We start from the raw sequence: 14,704 nt of genomic DNA on the forward strand, positions 1-14,704 counted from the left end.
CAAGAAGAAGGGCGCGCACTCCTGGAAGAGATACACCGAGGCACATGTTCTCACCATGTGGCCTCCCAGGCTCTGGCCAGTAAGGCTTTCCGGCACGGCTTCTACTGGCCTACAGCGCAAGTCGATGCTGAGCAACTGGTCAAGACGTGCGAGGCGTGTCAGTTCCATGCGAAGAAGAGCAACCAACCGTCGCAAGCCCTGCAAGTCATTCCATCCTCCTGGCCGTTCGCGGTCTGGGGGCTGGACATCGTCGGCAAGTTGCCGAGCGGTTGGCGGCTACGGGTATCTGCTCGTGGGCATCGACAAGTTCTCCAAGTGGGTAGAAGTGGAACCAGTGCGGAAGGTGACCGCCCAGGCAGCCGTGAAGTTCTTCTAGGGCATCGTGTGCCGGTTTGGTGTGTCTAACGGCATCATCACCGACAACAACACACAGTTCACGAGCGCAGCATTCCAAGCCTACTGCGAGAGCATGAGCACCAAGATCCACTTCGCGTCTGTTGCTCACCCGAGGAGCAACGGGCAAGCGGAGAGGGCCAACGCAGAGGTGCTGTGGGGGCTCAAGACGCGAACCTTTGACAAGCTCAAAGGCTACGGGAAGCACTGGATTGAGGAACTCCAGCCCGTGCTGTGGTCGATCAGGACCATACCTAGCCGGGCAATAGGTGAAACACCTTTCGCCCTTGTCTACGGGGCAAAAGCGGTGCTGCCGCTCGAGCTCAAGCATGGATCCCCTCGGGTACGCGCGTACGGCAACCATAGCCAACACGAACAGAGGGTGGACGATCTAAACTTCATCGAAGATCTTCGATGCCGGGCTGCTGTGCGGGCTGCACGCTACCAGCAGGGACTCCGCTGTTACCATGACAGGCGGGTCCGTCCCTGGGAGCTCGAGATCGGAAACCTTGTCTTGCGCCGGATACAAGGAACGAAGGCCGGGAACAAGCTGGCTCCGAAATGGGAGGGCCCCTTCCGGGTAGTGCAGGTAACCAGGCCGGGGGCTGCCCGGCTAGAAACCGAAGAAGGCTTGCCGGTGCAAAACAGTTGGAACCTTAAGCACTTGCGTAAGTTCTACCCGTGAAGCGGCGGAGCCCGACCCACATGTGATGCTCCGACAGCATGCCTCTCAAACTAGTGTAGCCGGGCAACCCCCGATTGTAAACCGCTAATTTCTATGAATAAAGATAAGTGCTTTCCTCTGAGTTTCAAGTTGTCTCGATTATTTGCATGTTTTTTCTTATGTCTCCTGCTTTAGGTACACAGAAGTCTCGTTCCATCCTTGGTTGTGAGCAGGGGGCTGCCGGAGCCTCGAAAACAAAAAACCCGCTGCCGGATCGCTCCGGAACGGGCCCATGCCGTTGCCGGGCTCCCCGCAACGCGCATCACGCAGAAGCTGCGTCCTGGAATGGAGGAGTGCTCAAACCAAGTTTGGCATCGACCCTTCTGTGCCCGGGGCCTGGGAGGCAGAAGGGTTACCTGTGCTCTATCTGTGTTGAGTCTTTTTTCGTGCATTTCGAAAAAAAATTGCAGCATCTTGGGCTTGGTAAGAATTTGACATGCATGACAAGGACGGAATTGCGCGCACTGTGATGCTCGTGGAGCGCTCATGCACCATTGGCTACCGCTAAATGACACGGCCCGTGAGCGCTCCAGTTGTCAACGGATGCCACTGGTGCGACAGTAGCCCCCGGGCGTGGACCGGCAACGCCTGTTCCCGGGTGAAATCTTCCCTGATCGGTTGCCGGGCTACGCCCTTAACCGACGCGTGGGTCCCGAACCGTTTCGGGTCCCTGTCTATGCGTTGCTCCAGGGACTCTTCCGTTACGGGCAGAGTAGTGGGCGCGAGATTTCTGCCCTAACCTCCTCCTTTAACATGGGTGGTTAAGGCCACGCCCTGCACTACTCTCTTGAAGCGTAGTTATTCCCAGCGCACCCGTAGGGTACGCATGTGACCGTTGCTTAGCGCCGGGGCGTTATAAGACCCCACCGCTGCGCTGAGGAGCAAACACTTAGCCCCCTAGCCTTTCCTCCTCATCCCCAAGCTTCCTTGCGCACCTGAATCCTGCTAGCTTCCGCCCACGTTCCCCATGGCGCCCACCGCTCCCAAGAAAGGGAAAGGCTCCAAGAGTTCTGCGACCGGCAAGAGCGAGAAGGCTCCCAAGAAGCCCATCTCGGAGAAGGACCAGAAGAAACAGGCGCTGAGGGCCACGCACGCCTTCTTCCGGCCCGACTACAATGGCGAGGGGCTGGACAAGGTCCGGCACGCCGTCGCCTCTCGGTTCAACGAGTACGGGGAGACTCTCATCTTCCCCTCCGGCGCCGAGCACCAGGAGAACGACTTACGGGTGTTCGCGCGCTTCATCTTCGCCGGGTTGGTGCCTCCATACTCCTTGTTCCTCCACGTGCTCATGGAGGCGTACCAGCTTCGGGTGGCGCAGCTCCACCCCACCTCCCTCTTCCTCCTTGCCGTCTTCCAGTTCCTCCGCGAGATTTCCATTGTAGCCGGGCCGGAAGAAGGCGTGCGTGGCCGTCAGCGCCCGTTTCTTCTGGTCCTTCTCCGAGATGGGCTTCTTGGGAGCCTTCTCGCTCTTGCCAGCCGCGGAACTCTTGGAGCCTTTCCCTTTTCTGGGAGCGGTGGGCGCCATGGGGAACGTGGGCGGAAGCTAGCAGGATTCAGGTGCGCAAGGAAGCTTGGGGATGAGGAGGAACGGCTGGGGGGCTAAGTGTTTGCTCCTCAGCGCAGCGGTGGGGTCTTATAACGTCCCGACGCTAAGCAACGGTCACATCCGTACCCTACGGGTGCGCTGGGGATAACTACGCTTCAAGAGGGTAGTGCAGGGCGTGGCCTTAACCACCCATGTTTAAAAGGGAGGTTAGGGTGGAAATCTCGCGCCCACTACTCTGCCCATAACGGCGGAGTCCCTGGAGCAGCGCATAGACAGGGACCCGAAACGGCTCGGGACCCACGCGTTGGTTAAGGGCGTAGCCCGGCAACTGACCAGGGAAGATTTCACCCGGGAACAGGCGTTGCCGGCCCACGCCCGGGGGGTACCGCCGCCGCATGACGCGTGGGCCACCTCTCTTGCTCTCCGGAAGGATCGCACCCCGGGCAGCACTGCACAAGCTGCCCGGCAAGTCACCAGCCCGGGGGGGCTAGCCGGGGTGCGGGGGTTGCCCTGGAGGGCAGCGAGAGAATTCCCGCCTGGGCGCTTCCTAGGGAGGTCACTTGCCGGGAAGGGCGTTCCCGGGCGCAGGCACCCGTTACAGGAGCGGGACCAAGCGGGCAAGATAACGACGCCACGTGGCCGCTCGGCGGGCTCCCTGTGTGCAGGGCTCGTCAGGGCGAGGAGTGAAGCACAAGCAAACATTAAATGCTCCGACAGAAAGGGGATTCCCCGTCCAGTCAGCCTACAGTGACTGGCCCGGTGTGAATTCTAGGCGCGTAGTGCCCTAGCTGCAGGGCTACTCATCATGCATGCAAGCCAGCACACTGAGGGCAAGCTGCCCTAGTTCTTTGCTCGCCACTTGTCACCCATGCACCGAGCCACCTGTGGTATCCCCTTGAGTATAAAAGGAGGACCCCCGCCAACGGTCGGTCGGGGGGGTTCGGGTTTTTTACTAGCTTTGGCCAGAAATAGCAAGTAGCTCTTAGTAGAAAAGGAGAGAACGCCTGGGAACTCCCCCGGCAACCTATAAACCTTTGTTCACTGCCTAATAAGAACGCTGAAGCAGGACGTAGGGTTTTACACCTCAGGGTGGCCCGAACCTGGGTAAAAACGATTGTGTGCATCCTCACGCTTGACATTGGCTTCGCCGGCGCTCGCCGGAGCGATCCCCGACGTCCTCTGCCGAACCTAAAAGGGGTGCCGCTCACCCCCGGTGTCTAAGCCCCGGGCTACGACAACCTGAGATTGGTTTGAGGTCATCTGCCCAACATGCCATTTTTTGCCCCATCTGTCACTGCTGTTGCCGAGGGAAATGTATCATCTATTGAAACTACGGATTTAAACACCGACAAAGCATCCAATGGTAAAGTATATTATGTTCATGCTACATTGCAGTTTTAATAATTTGCACCATTGGTAATTGTCGAAATTCGTAATTGCACTTCAATTGAATTTTATTTGCATCTCTACTGCTATTGCAATTCATGTCTATGCATTATGCAATTGATAGTCTCTGTAATATAATTTGCAATTTTTTTTGCAATCTTTATGCTTTCTACTATCTTTTTGTGATTTTAGTCCTTATTTGAAGATGGAGCCCCTGCTGTTGATTTTGCAGCCCCATAGCAGTCTTTAAGTTCAGGTGCTTTGAACACTGCTTCTTCTGAACTTTCACTAGAAAATGTCAGTAAATTTTCTTGCAGTTCAAAGGGGTATTATACTTGTGATAACAAAGGTACTAATTGTTAATTTATTATTTTACTTTAGTATATGAATAACTTTTTTTGTCCCCGGGTCTTGGTTAATGCCCTTGAACTGGTTTTTTCAGATCTTAATGCTAAAAGCTCGGACTGCAAGAATGATTCCAAGTTATCTGAACAACCTGTTATATCTGTGCCATCTGGCTATGCTGCCGATTTAAATATCGGCAACCATGCAGTGGTAAATATGACTTGATGTTGATGTTCTGTTTCTGATTACATAGGGTTTGGCTGTGCATGTAAGTCCATTATGCATCATGTTCAGGAAAAACGATCTTAGCCACCCCCCCCCCCACCGCCCTACAATTTGATTTAGAAGGTCACAATAACCAAGATAAGCTCAATGTTTGTCCTTTATTTATGTTTTTACGGAAAATGTATTTACATCGCACTTACTTTCAAATCAACCGAGAAAAGCTCCATGTAAGCCCCTTCTCTCTACTTTTCAGGAATTAATTATACTGCACTCCCTTTTCAAATCAATTTGCACTCCTCCACTTGTTGCAACAGCAGCTATTTCAAACTGCAATTGCATATATTAGCTTGCTATATATGTCCTCTTTGTATTCTATTGTTTATGGAACCTATTTATTTGCATAGCCTTTTCAATTACACGCACTCCATTTATTTTTGCAATTGGTAGTCTTTTAAGTTGCAATTTGCAACTTGAATGTCGTAAAATCTGTTTGATTAAATGCAATTCAATTACACTCCATTGATCTCAAATTTTTTATGAAGTAACCGGTGAAATTGCAATATATAGAGGCTTCAGTAGCCCAGCCATCTTAATATGTTCTTTTGTTTGTGCATGGCGGTGTTAGTTTTCTCTCAACTTTTGGCTAAATTCCCTGATTCAATAGCTGGTTGTTCCAATTGTGCATGCCTCTGCCTTCTAGTGGAAGTGGCATCTGTTCTTCATCTCTGAAAATAGTGGTAACACTCAAAACATTAACACCTACGGAATTGTGTCCCTTGTTTTGTTCCTTTGTCTTCTGATTTCGGGAGTTACTAAAACGGGTCGTGCTGGGAGAGCAAGGCTCGAAGACAAGGGGGGCAAAGAGAATTGCGAAGACAAACCTTGATGCATGTGGATTCAGGTTTGCGTTCATACTCTTCATCAACTTATTTGCCCCTGTATCTTGGGTTCTGATCTGGGTGGTTTCGATCATCCGACCGGTGTGTTTTTATCAGTTAGATTTGATCGGCCGAACGGCGGCGGGGTTTTCTTAATCCAATTGCACTGAGTTTTAATTGTAGCTGCACTTCGACTACTGTTGCAACTGAGTGGGGTCAAGTGTGCAACTGCAATTTTTTATTTTGGTTTTTCCATTCTTTTGGTTTTGATACATTTTTTCACCGGCTGCACTTGAACCAATTGCAGTATTATTTTTTTTGCAATTCTACCTACCCAAGGTGCAATTGCAAGGATTTAAGATTCTGTTTTTAGGAACCTTCTTTATGATCTCTTCTTTATGTGTATACAAGCCGAGGCCGTGTATAATACATATAGACACAAAGCCCAGGCCAGTACCCAGCCCCAGTATATAATAGGAACAAACGTTCTAAATTTCTGGAGGGAAAACACAAAAGTCTTGGTTTTATTTCTGTCCATTAGATGTATGATGTGGGGCTTAGAAAAATGTGACTGGTTTATGTTCCAAAACCAGGCGCCTGGTTTGAAAACCAAAACCAGGCGCCTGCTTTGTAAACCAAAACCAGACCCCTAGGGATAGACAGACCCTAACTTTAATGCGTCAACTGAAAAAATGCGTCAACTGGGATTTAGATCTTTTGTTAAAAATCGGACGATTTGAATATAACCACACCCAATATTCGATTTCTAAAGATTCAACACAAAATAACGTTACTACGTATAGCAATTTCCTAAGTACGAATTTCAGTATTCATCGGGCCTTGGTCCAGAGGGCTATCTCACTAGGTCCAGAACCAGAAGATCACGATCCGACGGTCAGATTTCATTTCATTTTGCGTGGAAAAGACAACAGAAATCAGCTTCCTCCATTTCTTTCTTCCCCTGCAAGCTGAAGCAACAAGACGACAAAACCCGGCACCCCCGAAAGAAGATAAAATAAATCAAAACCTCCCCAAAACCCCAACCCGGCGGGAGGCCAGGAGAGAGATGGCGACGCCGGCGGCGAAACAGCGGGGCCTGCGGGTGGTGGTGGTCGGCGACCCCGGCACCGGCAAGTCCAGCCTCATCGTCGCTCTTGCCGCCAACCAGTACCCCGTGACCCCTCCCCGCGTCGTGCCCCCCACCCGCCTCCCCGTCGACCTCTTCCCGGAACGCATCCCCATCACCGTCGTCGACACCTCCTCCAGGTCTCGAGTCCCCAGCCTACCGCGTCGGTCGGGGATTTTGTATTTCGTCAGATTGCGATTAGATGTTCGGGATTTCGTTCAGCTTCGCGTTTGAATTCGTGTGTGGTTGCAGCGAGGGGCGCACGGCGGAGCTGATTACCGAATGCCAGGCGGCGGATGCGGTGGTGCTGACGTATGCCTGCGACAGTCCCGAGACTCTGGACAGGCTCAGCTCGTTCTGGCTGCCCAAGCTCCGGAGCTGCCAGGTAATGCTTCCTGCCAACTCGTGCTAGGGTTCCTGGCGTTGGATTGAATCAGTCACAATTGGTGATTTTGCTTGTGTGTTGCGTGGTTTTGTGCGGGTGTGATCAGGTAAAGGTGCCGGTGATCGTGGCAGGGTGCAAGCTGGACCTCAAGGACGAACAGCAGGGTGACCTTGCACAGGCTGTGGAGCCCATCATGCAGAGCTTCGGCGAGATTGAGACCTGCATTGAGTGCTCCGCACTGCGCCAGATCCAGGTTATATCACCCTAGTCTCGGTATATTGTGGATAGTACAGATCTTGTGTAGATTACCACTTTTTGTTTGTTGATTACCACTCACTATTATGTTGATTAGTCGTGCCATCTGAAATTGATGTGCCCAAAAGTAATAGGAGAACATGCTTAGTTGCTCATGAATCATGAGCCTGCAAGTTTAGAGTGTTTGAACTTTGAACACATTACAACAAGACCAAAATATAGTACTGCGGGTGGCACTCATAGCACTAATGTTTTTTGGGAGGCAAACTAGTTTGTCATGTAAAAATTCTAGACACTGCTAGACTAACTTGATTTGGCTATGAATGCTGACTTGTTGTAGGTGGGGGAGGTCTTCTTTTATGCCCAGAAGGCAGTGATTTACCCAACAGCTCCTCTCTTTGATCAAAACATAGAAGCTCTAACGTCCCGTTGTATCAGTGCTTTGAAACGGATATTCATTTTAAGCGACCATGATATGGATGGAGCTCTCAGTGATGCGGAGCTCAATGAATTTCAGGTTTGTATTCACTGAAGCTCTGTTGCTTTCTCTGATAAGCAGAAGAACATCTAGTGTTTTCTATTGCCATTCTTCTATTTCTTGAGATGTTGAGAATACCTTTGGTTGTTTTACAGATCAGATGTTTTGACACTCCTCTCCAGCCTGCTGAAATAGTAGGTGTGAAGAAAGCTGTTAAAGAAAAGATGCCTGAAGGTGTAAATGTTAATGGGCTTACCTTAACTGGTTTCCTCTACCTTCATGCTCTTTTTATGGAAAAGGGTCAAGTCCAAACTACCTGGACAGTATTGAGGAACTTTAATTATGATAATGACTTGAAGGTTAGGGCGGATCCAATTCCAAAGATAGCTCCTGACCAGGTAATGCTGCGTTTGATATCAGGTATCAACCTCAGATTTTTACTGTTGCTTGATGAATTATTGCACATTTGTACGTCTTGTGTTGACCCTGATATCATGTTTTCGAAGTTCTTGCCAATCCTATTGATTTTCAATTATGTATGCACAATGATGCTAGAAATGAGTGTTGTTGGATCCCTGGTGCCCTTTTAAGCATATGCAGTATTTTCTGTCAATTATAGTCATATCATGTTTTAGAAGTTTTGTGAATACTAGGAATTCTCAATTATGTATGCACTGTGATATTAGAAATGCGCTTGTATTCTTGATGTCCCTGAAAAACAAATCCATTCACTATTATATTATCATGTTTGAAAAGTTGATATTAGTGCCAACAATTCTCAATTGCTCTTCCGCTGTTCCTAAATGTAAGAAGTCCTAGCTTTGTCCTAAGTCAAACTTCTTAAACTTTGACCAAATCCATAGAAAAAGTTACCAGCATGTACTACTCTAAATTAGTTTTACTAAACCCATCATGATATATATTTTGATAGTATACTTATTTGATATTGTAGGTGTTAGTACCTATAAACTTGGTCCAAGTTTAAGAAGTTTGACTTAGGACAAAGTTAGGACTTCTTATATTTAGGAACAGAGGTAGTATGTACAAACACAATGATGTCAAGGACAAAAGCTGTTGCATACTTGTACTCAGTACCCTTTGAAGCATGTACTATCCCTTTTAACTACAAATAAGAGCTCTTCTACGGTACCCCGAAATTAATTAGGACCGTTAATTTGTTTTGATCTAAAGGCTTAGATGAATTGGTACTCCCCCGTACTCTAATTTAGGGGTGTGGAGTAACCGAATGGAGTATCGACAACGAACGGACGGAGTATCCACAGGCATGGATAAAAATGGAAAAAAAATCCCGTGGCTACTTTTTCGTCGTTTCCTCTTCTCTCCCCGTCCGCTGCCGCAGGCCGCCTCCCAATCTCCCTCCTCTGTCGCTTCCGGTGCTACGACGCCTTTCCTTCGGGCGCGTGCGCAAGGCCGCCGGTGCGGCACTGAGGTCGACGTTGATGAGCGGCTGCCCGATGAACGCGAGGGAAAGGACGAGAAGACCGTGACGAACCTGCCAAAGCTGCTGGACCCGAGCCCCAGGAGCACGGCCAAGAAGTGTGCCATCTCCAGCTGCCTCCTGTTGCTGTCGGCGAGCAAGCTATGAAGAAGCTCTGCGAGATGGACGTCGCCGGCGTGCGGCACGAATCCTTGAACGGCGGCAGCGGCACTGCGAGGAGGTCGCCGGCGCGGGATGGGTGGGGAGCAGCGGCGGCGCACGGTGAGAAGGGCGCTGAGGTAGGCGGCACGGGCTTGGCGGCGAGCGGAAGCAGCGTGTTGCGAGGAGGGCGCCGAGGTAACACGGCATGGGCTGGGCGGTGAGCGGCGGCGGCGCTGTAGGAGGGCGAGGACAGCAGCGGCGAAACGCTGCGCGGAGCGCGCCGCCGGCGCTTCAGAGGAGTGCGTCCGATCGGGAGAAATCTGATGCGGGGTAGTTTATTTTTTTCTTTTTTCTCTTAATGTGAAAAGCCTATTATACCCCTTCCTAATACTCCACCTAAACTCTCTGGAGTATTAGGTACCGGAGAAAACGTCACAAATAATCTTGTAATAGCTATATTGGTTCTGTATGCTGTTAAAACAATCTTTAGTATGCCCATCTCTGGCATGATTACTTGATATGTTCATATCTGGCACTATTGCTTGATATATGTTTATCTCCAGCATTATTGCTTTAACTGTGGATTTGAATTTGGTGTTTAAGATTCTAAAGAACTAACTTCAATGAGCATTTATCTACGTGTTTTCATGCTTGTCTTTGCAATATTTTTGTGACAATACTATCAATATCATTGTCATTTGTTGCAGACTCTAGAATTGACAAATGAAGCAGTTGATTTCTTGAGAGGAATATTCAAAATGTTTGACATGGATAATGTAAGTTTAAACGTTCAATTCACTTCTTGTGAACATGCATATTCTTACTAGCTTATCATTTTAGATTCTCATTTGAATTTTCTTTTTGTATCATATCCACTTATTCAGGATGGAGCTTTGCTTCCTGCTGAGCTGGAGGGTCTTTTCTCAACTGCACCCGAAAAGTAATACACTAAAGATAATGAAATCATTCTCCTTTATATCTGATTGTTACTGTGATTAGATAGTTTTGTTGGTCGTTAATCTAAGTCATCTGAATTTCTAGATTACTTTAGATCTTTTTCTGAATACTTATGTATTAGATGGCTCGAACGGAACCAGTTGCCATCTCACTAGAAGGATCTTCAGAGCAAGAGCAGTGCATTTTTTTTTTAATTTGCTGCTGCTTCCATTTTCCTCAGCTATACTCTTTTGTTTGATATTTCAGCCCATGGTCTTCAAATCCTTACAAAGACTGTGCTGAAAATAATGTATTGGGTGATCTGTCACTTGAAGGTTTTCTCTCGAAGGTATTCTGTTGATTTTAACATGTTCAGCTTTGCATTACTCTTGAGCATAGGTACAATGATTGGCAACCTTGTGATTCCTGATAATTCTTATTTGTAATGCCATTTTGTTGGCTGGTCTCGACATACGCAAGAAACCCCCTTTCTCTTTTCAGAACATATATGATTCACATTATTCATGTCATTGTCTTGTATAATCATGTTAGCTTGTTAATTGTTCTATGAATGCCCAAATGTTTGGTACTTTAATCTGTGTATGACAGTGGGCTGACATATCAAATTCTCCCACTTGTGTTCACATGTGCCTCAAATGGTAAAGCTAAAGAATAGGGACAAGTAGGTGGCTTGACGCAACCCAGCCTATTTGTATTCCTAATTATTGTGGATATGACTAACTTTGTATGCAAAACCAGCCAGAGAAAAGAGTAATCCTTCTGAACATATGTGGAATATATGCTAGTTAAACTAGCATCAATCAAATTGTATTCAAGTGAGGTGCTGTGTGTTAAGAGTAGTGTATATCATGTATGTGTAGTTAGCCCCGCAGTATAGCAAGCTCATGAGGCCCATGTAATCCTAGGGAATATATATACTTCTTTTTGCAATATAGAAAATGATTTGGCCATTTCTCCTATTAACTTAACACTGCTCTGTAAATACACTATTTCTCTTAAATCTAAAATATACCATCTGTTCAAAAGCCTGTGGAATGTTGCTAGCTAAAGGCTGGTTGATTGTATGTTTATATTTTTTGTTTACATGCCTGTCTGCAGCTCTTGATTTGGTATTGTTAGCAAATACTGGAACCAAGCAGCCCCTGTGTTTGGTTGCATAATGTTTTCTTTCTGGATTGCTATATGAGTTTTCCTTCACTTAATAAGAATTTCTGATCTTGCAGTGGGCTCTAATGACACTACTAGATCCAGCAAATAGCTTTTCCAACTTAAAATATGTTTGCTATCCTGGTGATTTTAGCTCTGCATTTACTATCACAAGGAAAAGAAGAGTGGATCGTCAAAAACAGAAAACTCAAAGAAATGTAATCCAGTGTTATGTTTTTGGGCCTAGAGGCGCTGGAAAGACTGCACTACTACAATCATTCCTTGGAAGGTATTCTAGATTGCACTGCAAATTTTCTACTCCCTCCGTCCAACAAAGGATGTCTCAACTTTGACTAAATTTGAATGCATCTATACACTAAGTCATGTCTAGATACATCCAAATTTTGACAAACTTGAGACATCTTTTGTTGGACGGAGGGAGTATAAGATTTGTTTCTCTTGGTGTTCTGAATTTTACCTGTGGTCCTTGTTACAGGCAGCATTCTGATACTCCTACAGCTAGAAGTGAACGATTTGCAGCAAATGTTGTTGAGCTGTGTGATGTAAGGTTCTGAAACATAAGAAGATAGGTCTTCATGAGAGCATTCTGTATCTAATTTTGGGATTCATCATATTTTATTTTGGGGGTTTGATTGGATATTGTTGGTCTGATTAAATAAATTTGTTTTACTGAAGGATACTAGAAAGAAACTTGTTTTGCGGGAGATTCCTGAAGTTGATATAAGTTCATTATTGTCTAAGAAGGAATCCTTGGCACCTTGTGATGTAGCAGCATTTGTATATGATAGGTATGGATTCTGCCAAATTATTTATTTATTTATATTTATGAATGACTGTTTGCACTTTGCAGTGATAGCTGGTTCTTCCCAATTTCTCCTTGTAACAGTTTAATCTGTTGATAAACATGGCATAACTTAACCAACTTGTTATTTCAAGTGTCTAAACTGTTAGAATCGACTGGTAAGATAACTTGATGGTTTGTATTGTGGCGATGAGCAATGATCTTTAAGACCCTATTTGTTTCAGGGAGTATTGTGCTGATCAAAGTGCCTGCTAGGTTTTGCACCATTTTCTGTCTGGTGGCCTATGTCGCTTATAAGTCTTATCTTAAAGACTTCAACTGGTAGTAACGGGTCTGAAAAAAGCTGAAAGGTTGTGTTTCCTAGGGTTTTGATAATCCAACATAGCAAGGACACTGAACTTCTCTGTGAATTTGATGTTACTGCAAATTCTTGACAAAATAGTTGAGTTTTTTTTTAATGGGTGACAAAATAGCTGAGTTAGAGTTAGGCGTACATTAAATCTGATTTCCCCCAAAACTTTTTATCTGTGTCCCTTGATGCTGCATACTGGTTTGACTTTCATCTCTGGATCTGTGAACCCTTCTTTTCTGTTCGTAATTGACGTAATAGTCCACAAAAGGTGACAGTTCAAGCAAAGACTCCTGTTAATTGTTGCCGCTTTGTCTGCCGGACATCATGTTCTGTGTCCTATTTTAGTTCTACATGAATTTCCATACCCTGCATAGGACTAAACGTGAGGCTTGTTAAAATGGCAGTTCTGATGAACTTTCATGGCAAAAAGCAAAAGAGATGCTTGTGCAAGTCGCTACACATGGAGAAAACACTGGCTACAGTGTTCCTTGTCTTATAGTTGCATGTAAGGATGATCTTGCCCGATCTCCACTGGCTCTACAGGAATCAATCAGGGTAAGTTTTGATTATATGCATCACCCAGTTTGTATCCTTACTGTTTCTATCGATGAATCTCTTTTGCCAATTTAAGTTATGTACTCCCTCCGTCCAACAAAAGATGTCTCAAGTTTGTCAAAATTTGGATGTATCTAGACATGACTTAGTGTATAGATGCATTCAAATTTGGTCAAAGTTGAGACATCCTTTGTTGGACGGAGGGAGTACCTATCATTGAGTCATTGAGGTATAATCCAACCATATATTGTAATCATCCAGTTATATTTTGGCACCCTTTGTTTCAGGTACTCACAAATTACTCTAAAGTGATTAGTTATTACCCCTTGGATGATGTGCTGCCATAGAATGGAAGTTAGCCTTACTATTTTTATATAAGAAAAATAACCTTAAGATTGTTAAAGTGTGCTAATCGTACCTCTGTAACTGTTCAGTTTATCTCTGTAGTTCTTTTATTTTGTTTTTTGCATCTTTCCAGTAGCCTTGTTTCTGGCCATTAGCCTGTTGCAATCCAAGGTTCAATTGCTAACAAAAATTATCCACTTTTCAGGTGAGCCAAGACATGGGAATGGAAACACCAATTCCTATCAGCGTTAAGCTGGATGGCTTGAACTATATTTTCTGCAGAATAGTTCATGCGGCACAGAAGCCTCACCTGAGCATTCCAGAGACTGAAGCTGGGAAAGCACGTAGGCGGTACAATCGGCTTCTAAACCGTTCTCTTATGGTTGTTTCAGGCAAGTCAATTCTCCTATCTTCTCTTGTACATTATCTTACCAATTATTATTAGATTGATCAGAAACTGTGTAAGCTCGATTAGAAAATTACTGAGTTCATAACAGTATGGAGTATGGTGTATATGTTACTCCGTCCGTCCCATAATTCTTGTCGCTGTTTTAGTTCAACAGCGGCAAGAGTTATTTGAACTAAAACAGCGACAAAAATTATGGGACGGAGGGAGTACATAAGTTGGTGGAGTTGTTGTCAGGGTCGGGCTTAATCGATCTGATGGTATACAGTGGCACGGAGCTTGATCATTCCAGCTGTTACTTGCTCACGATTAGAATGATGGAAGTGTCTTGTTTATATTGATTGATGATGCAATGATAAGTCAATGTTTCTTTTTTCATGAAAAAAGAATTATACAGCTCAGTAAACTGCTAGTCTAGTTCTTTTATTTTCACTTCCGCAAAATCAAGTCAAAATGTTCAAGCAGTTCACTTCCACTAACGCTTCACGGATGTATGAAAAATGCAGTTGGAGTTGTTGCAGTTGTGGGGATAGCTGCTTGCCGGATCTATGCAGCCAGGAAGAACACATCCTCTTGATAAAGCCAAGCCAGCTTCTGCCCTGCGAGGCTACGAACAGTCTATGTGCATATGATCGCTTGCTGTAAATCATTCTTCCCATGACTTGCGATGGTCATCTCAAATTGCTGCAATGGATACAGTGTTCTGACTTTGGTTGCTGTCATCAATGTCTGACCTTTATTTGTTGTTTATTGTGTCAATATAGTTCTCTTGGCCCCCA

The 14,704-nt window shown here is 45.9% G+C and overlaps 1 protein-coding gene across 1 annotated transcript; it reads left to right on the forward strand.

The window, feature by feature from the left end:
• The first annotated feature begins 5,565 nt into the window (after positions 1–5,565).
• Positions 5,566–14,704, forward strand: LOC100843363 (mitochondrial Rho GTPase 1). Its single transcript, XM_003571623.4, has 14 exons — positions 5,566–6,763; positions 6,876–7,008; positions 7,115–7,261; positions 7,604–7,780; positions 7,897–8,139; positions 10,049–10,117; positions 10,226–10,281; positions 10,545–10,626; positions 11,522–11,733; positions 11,941–12,007; positions 12,141–12,253; positions 13,024–13,174; positions 13,725–13,911; positions 14,432–14,704. Exons 1-14 carry the CDS (start codon positions 6,564–6,566, stop codon positions 14,500–14,502), a joined length of 1,908 nt encoding a protein of 635 aa, XP_003571671.1. The 5' UTR covers positions 5,566–6,563; the 3' UTR covers positions 14,503–14,704.

The sequence above is a fragment of the Brachypodium distachyon genome, chromosome 3 (assembly GCF_000005505.3).
Source record: "Brachypodium distachyon strain Bd21 chromosome 3, Brachypodium_distachyon_v3.0, whole genome shotgun sequence".
Lineage (NCBI taxonomy): Eukaryota > Viridiplantae > Streptophyta > Magnoliopsida > Poales > Poaceae > Brachypodium > Brachypodium distachyon.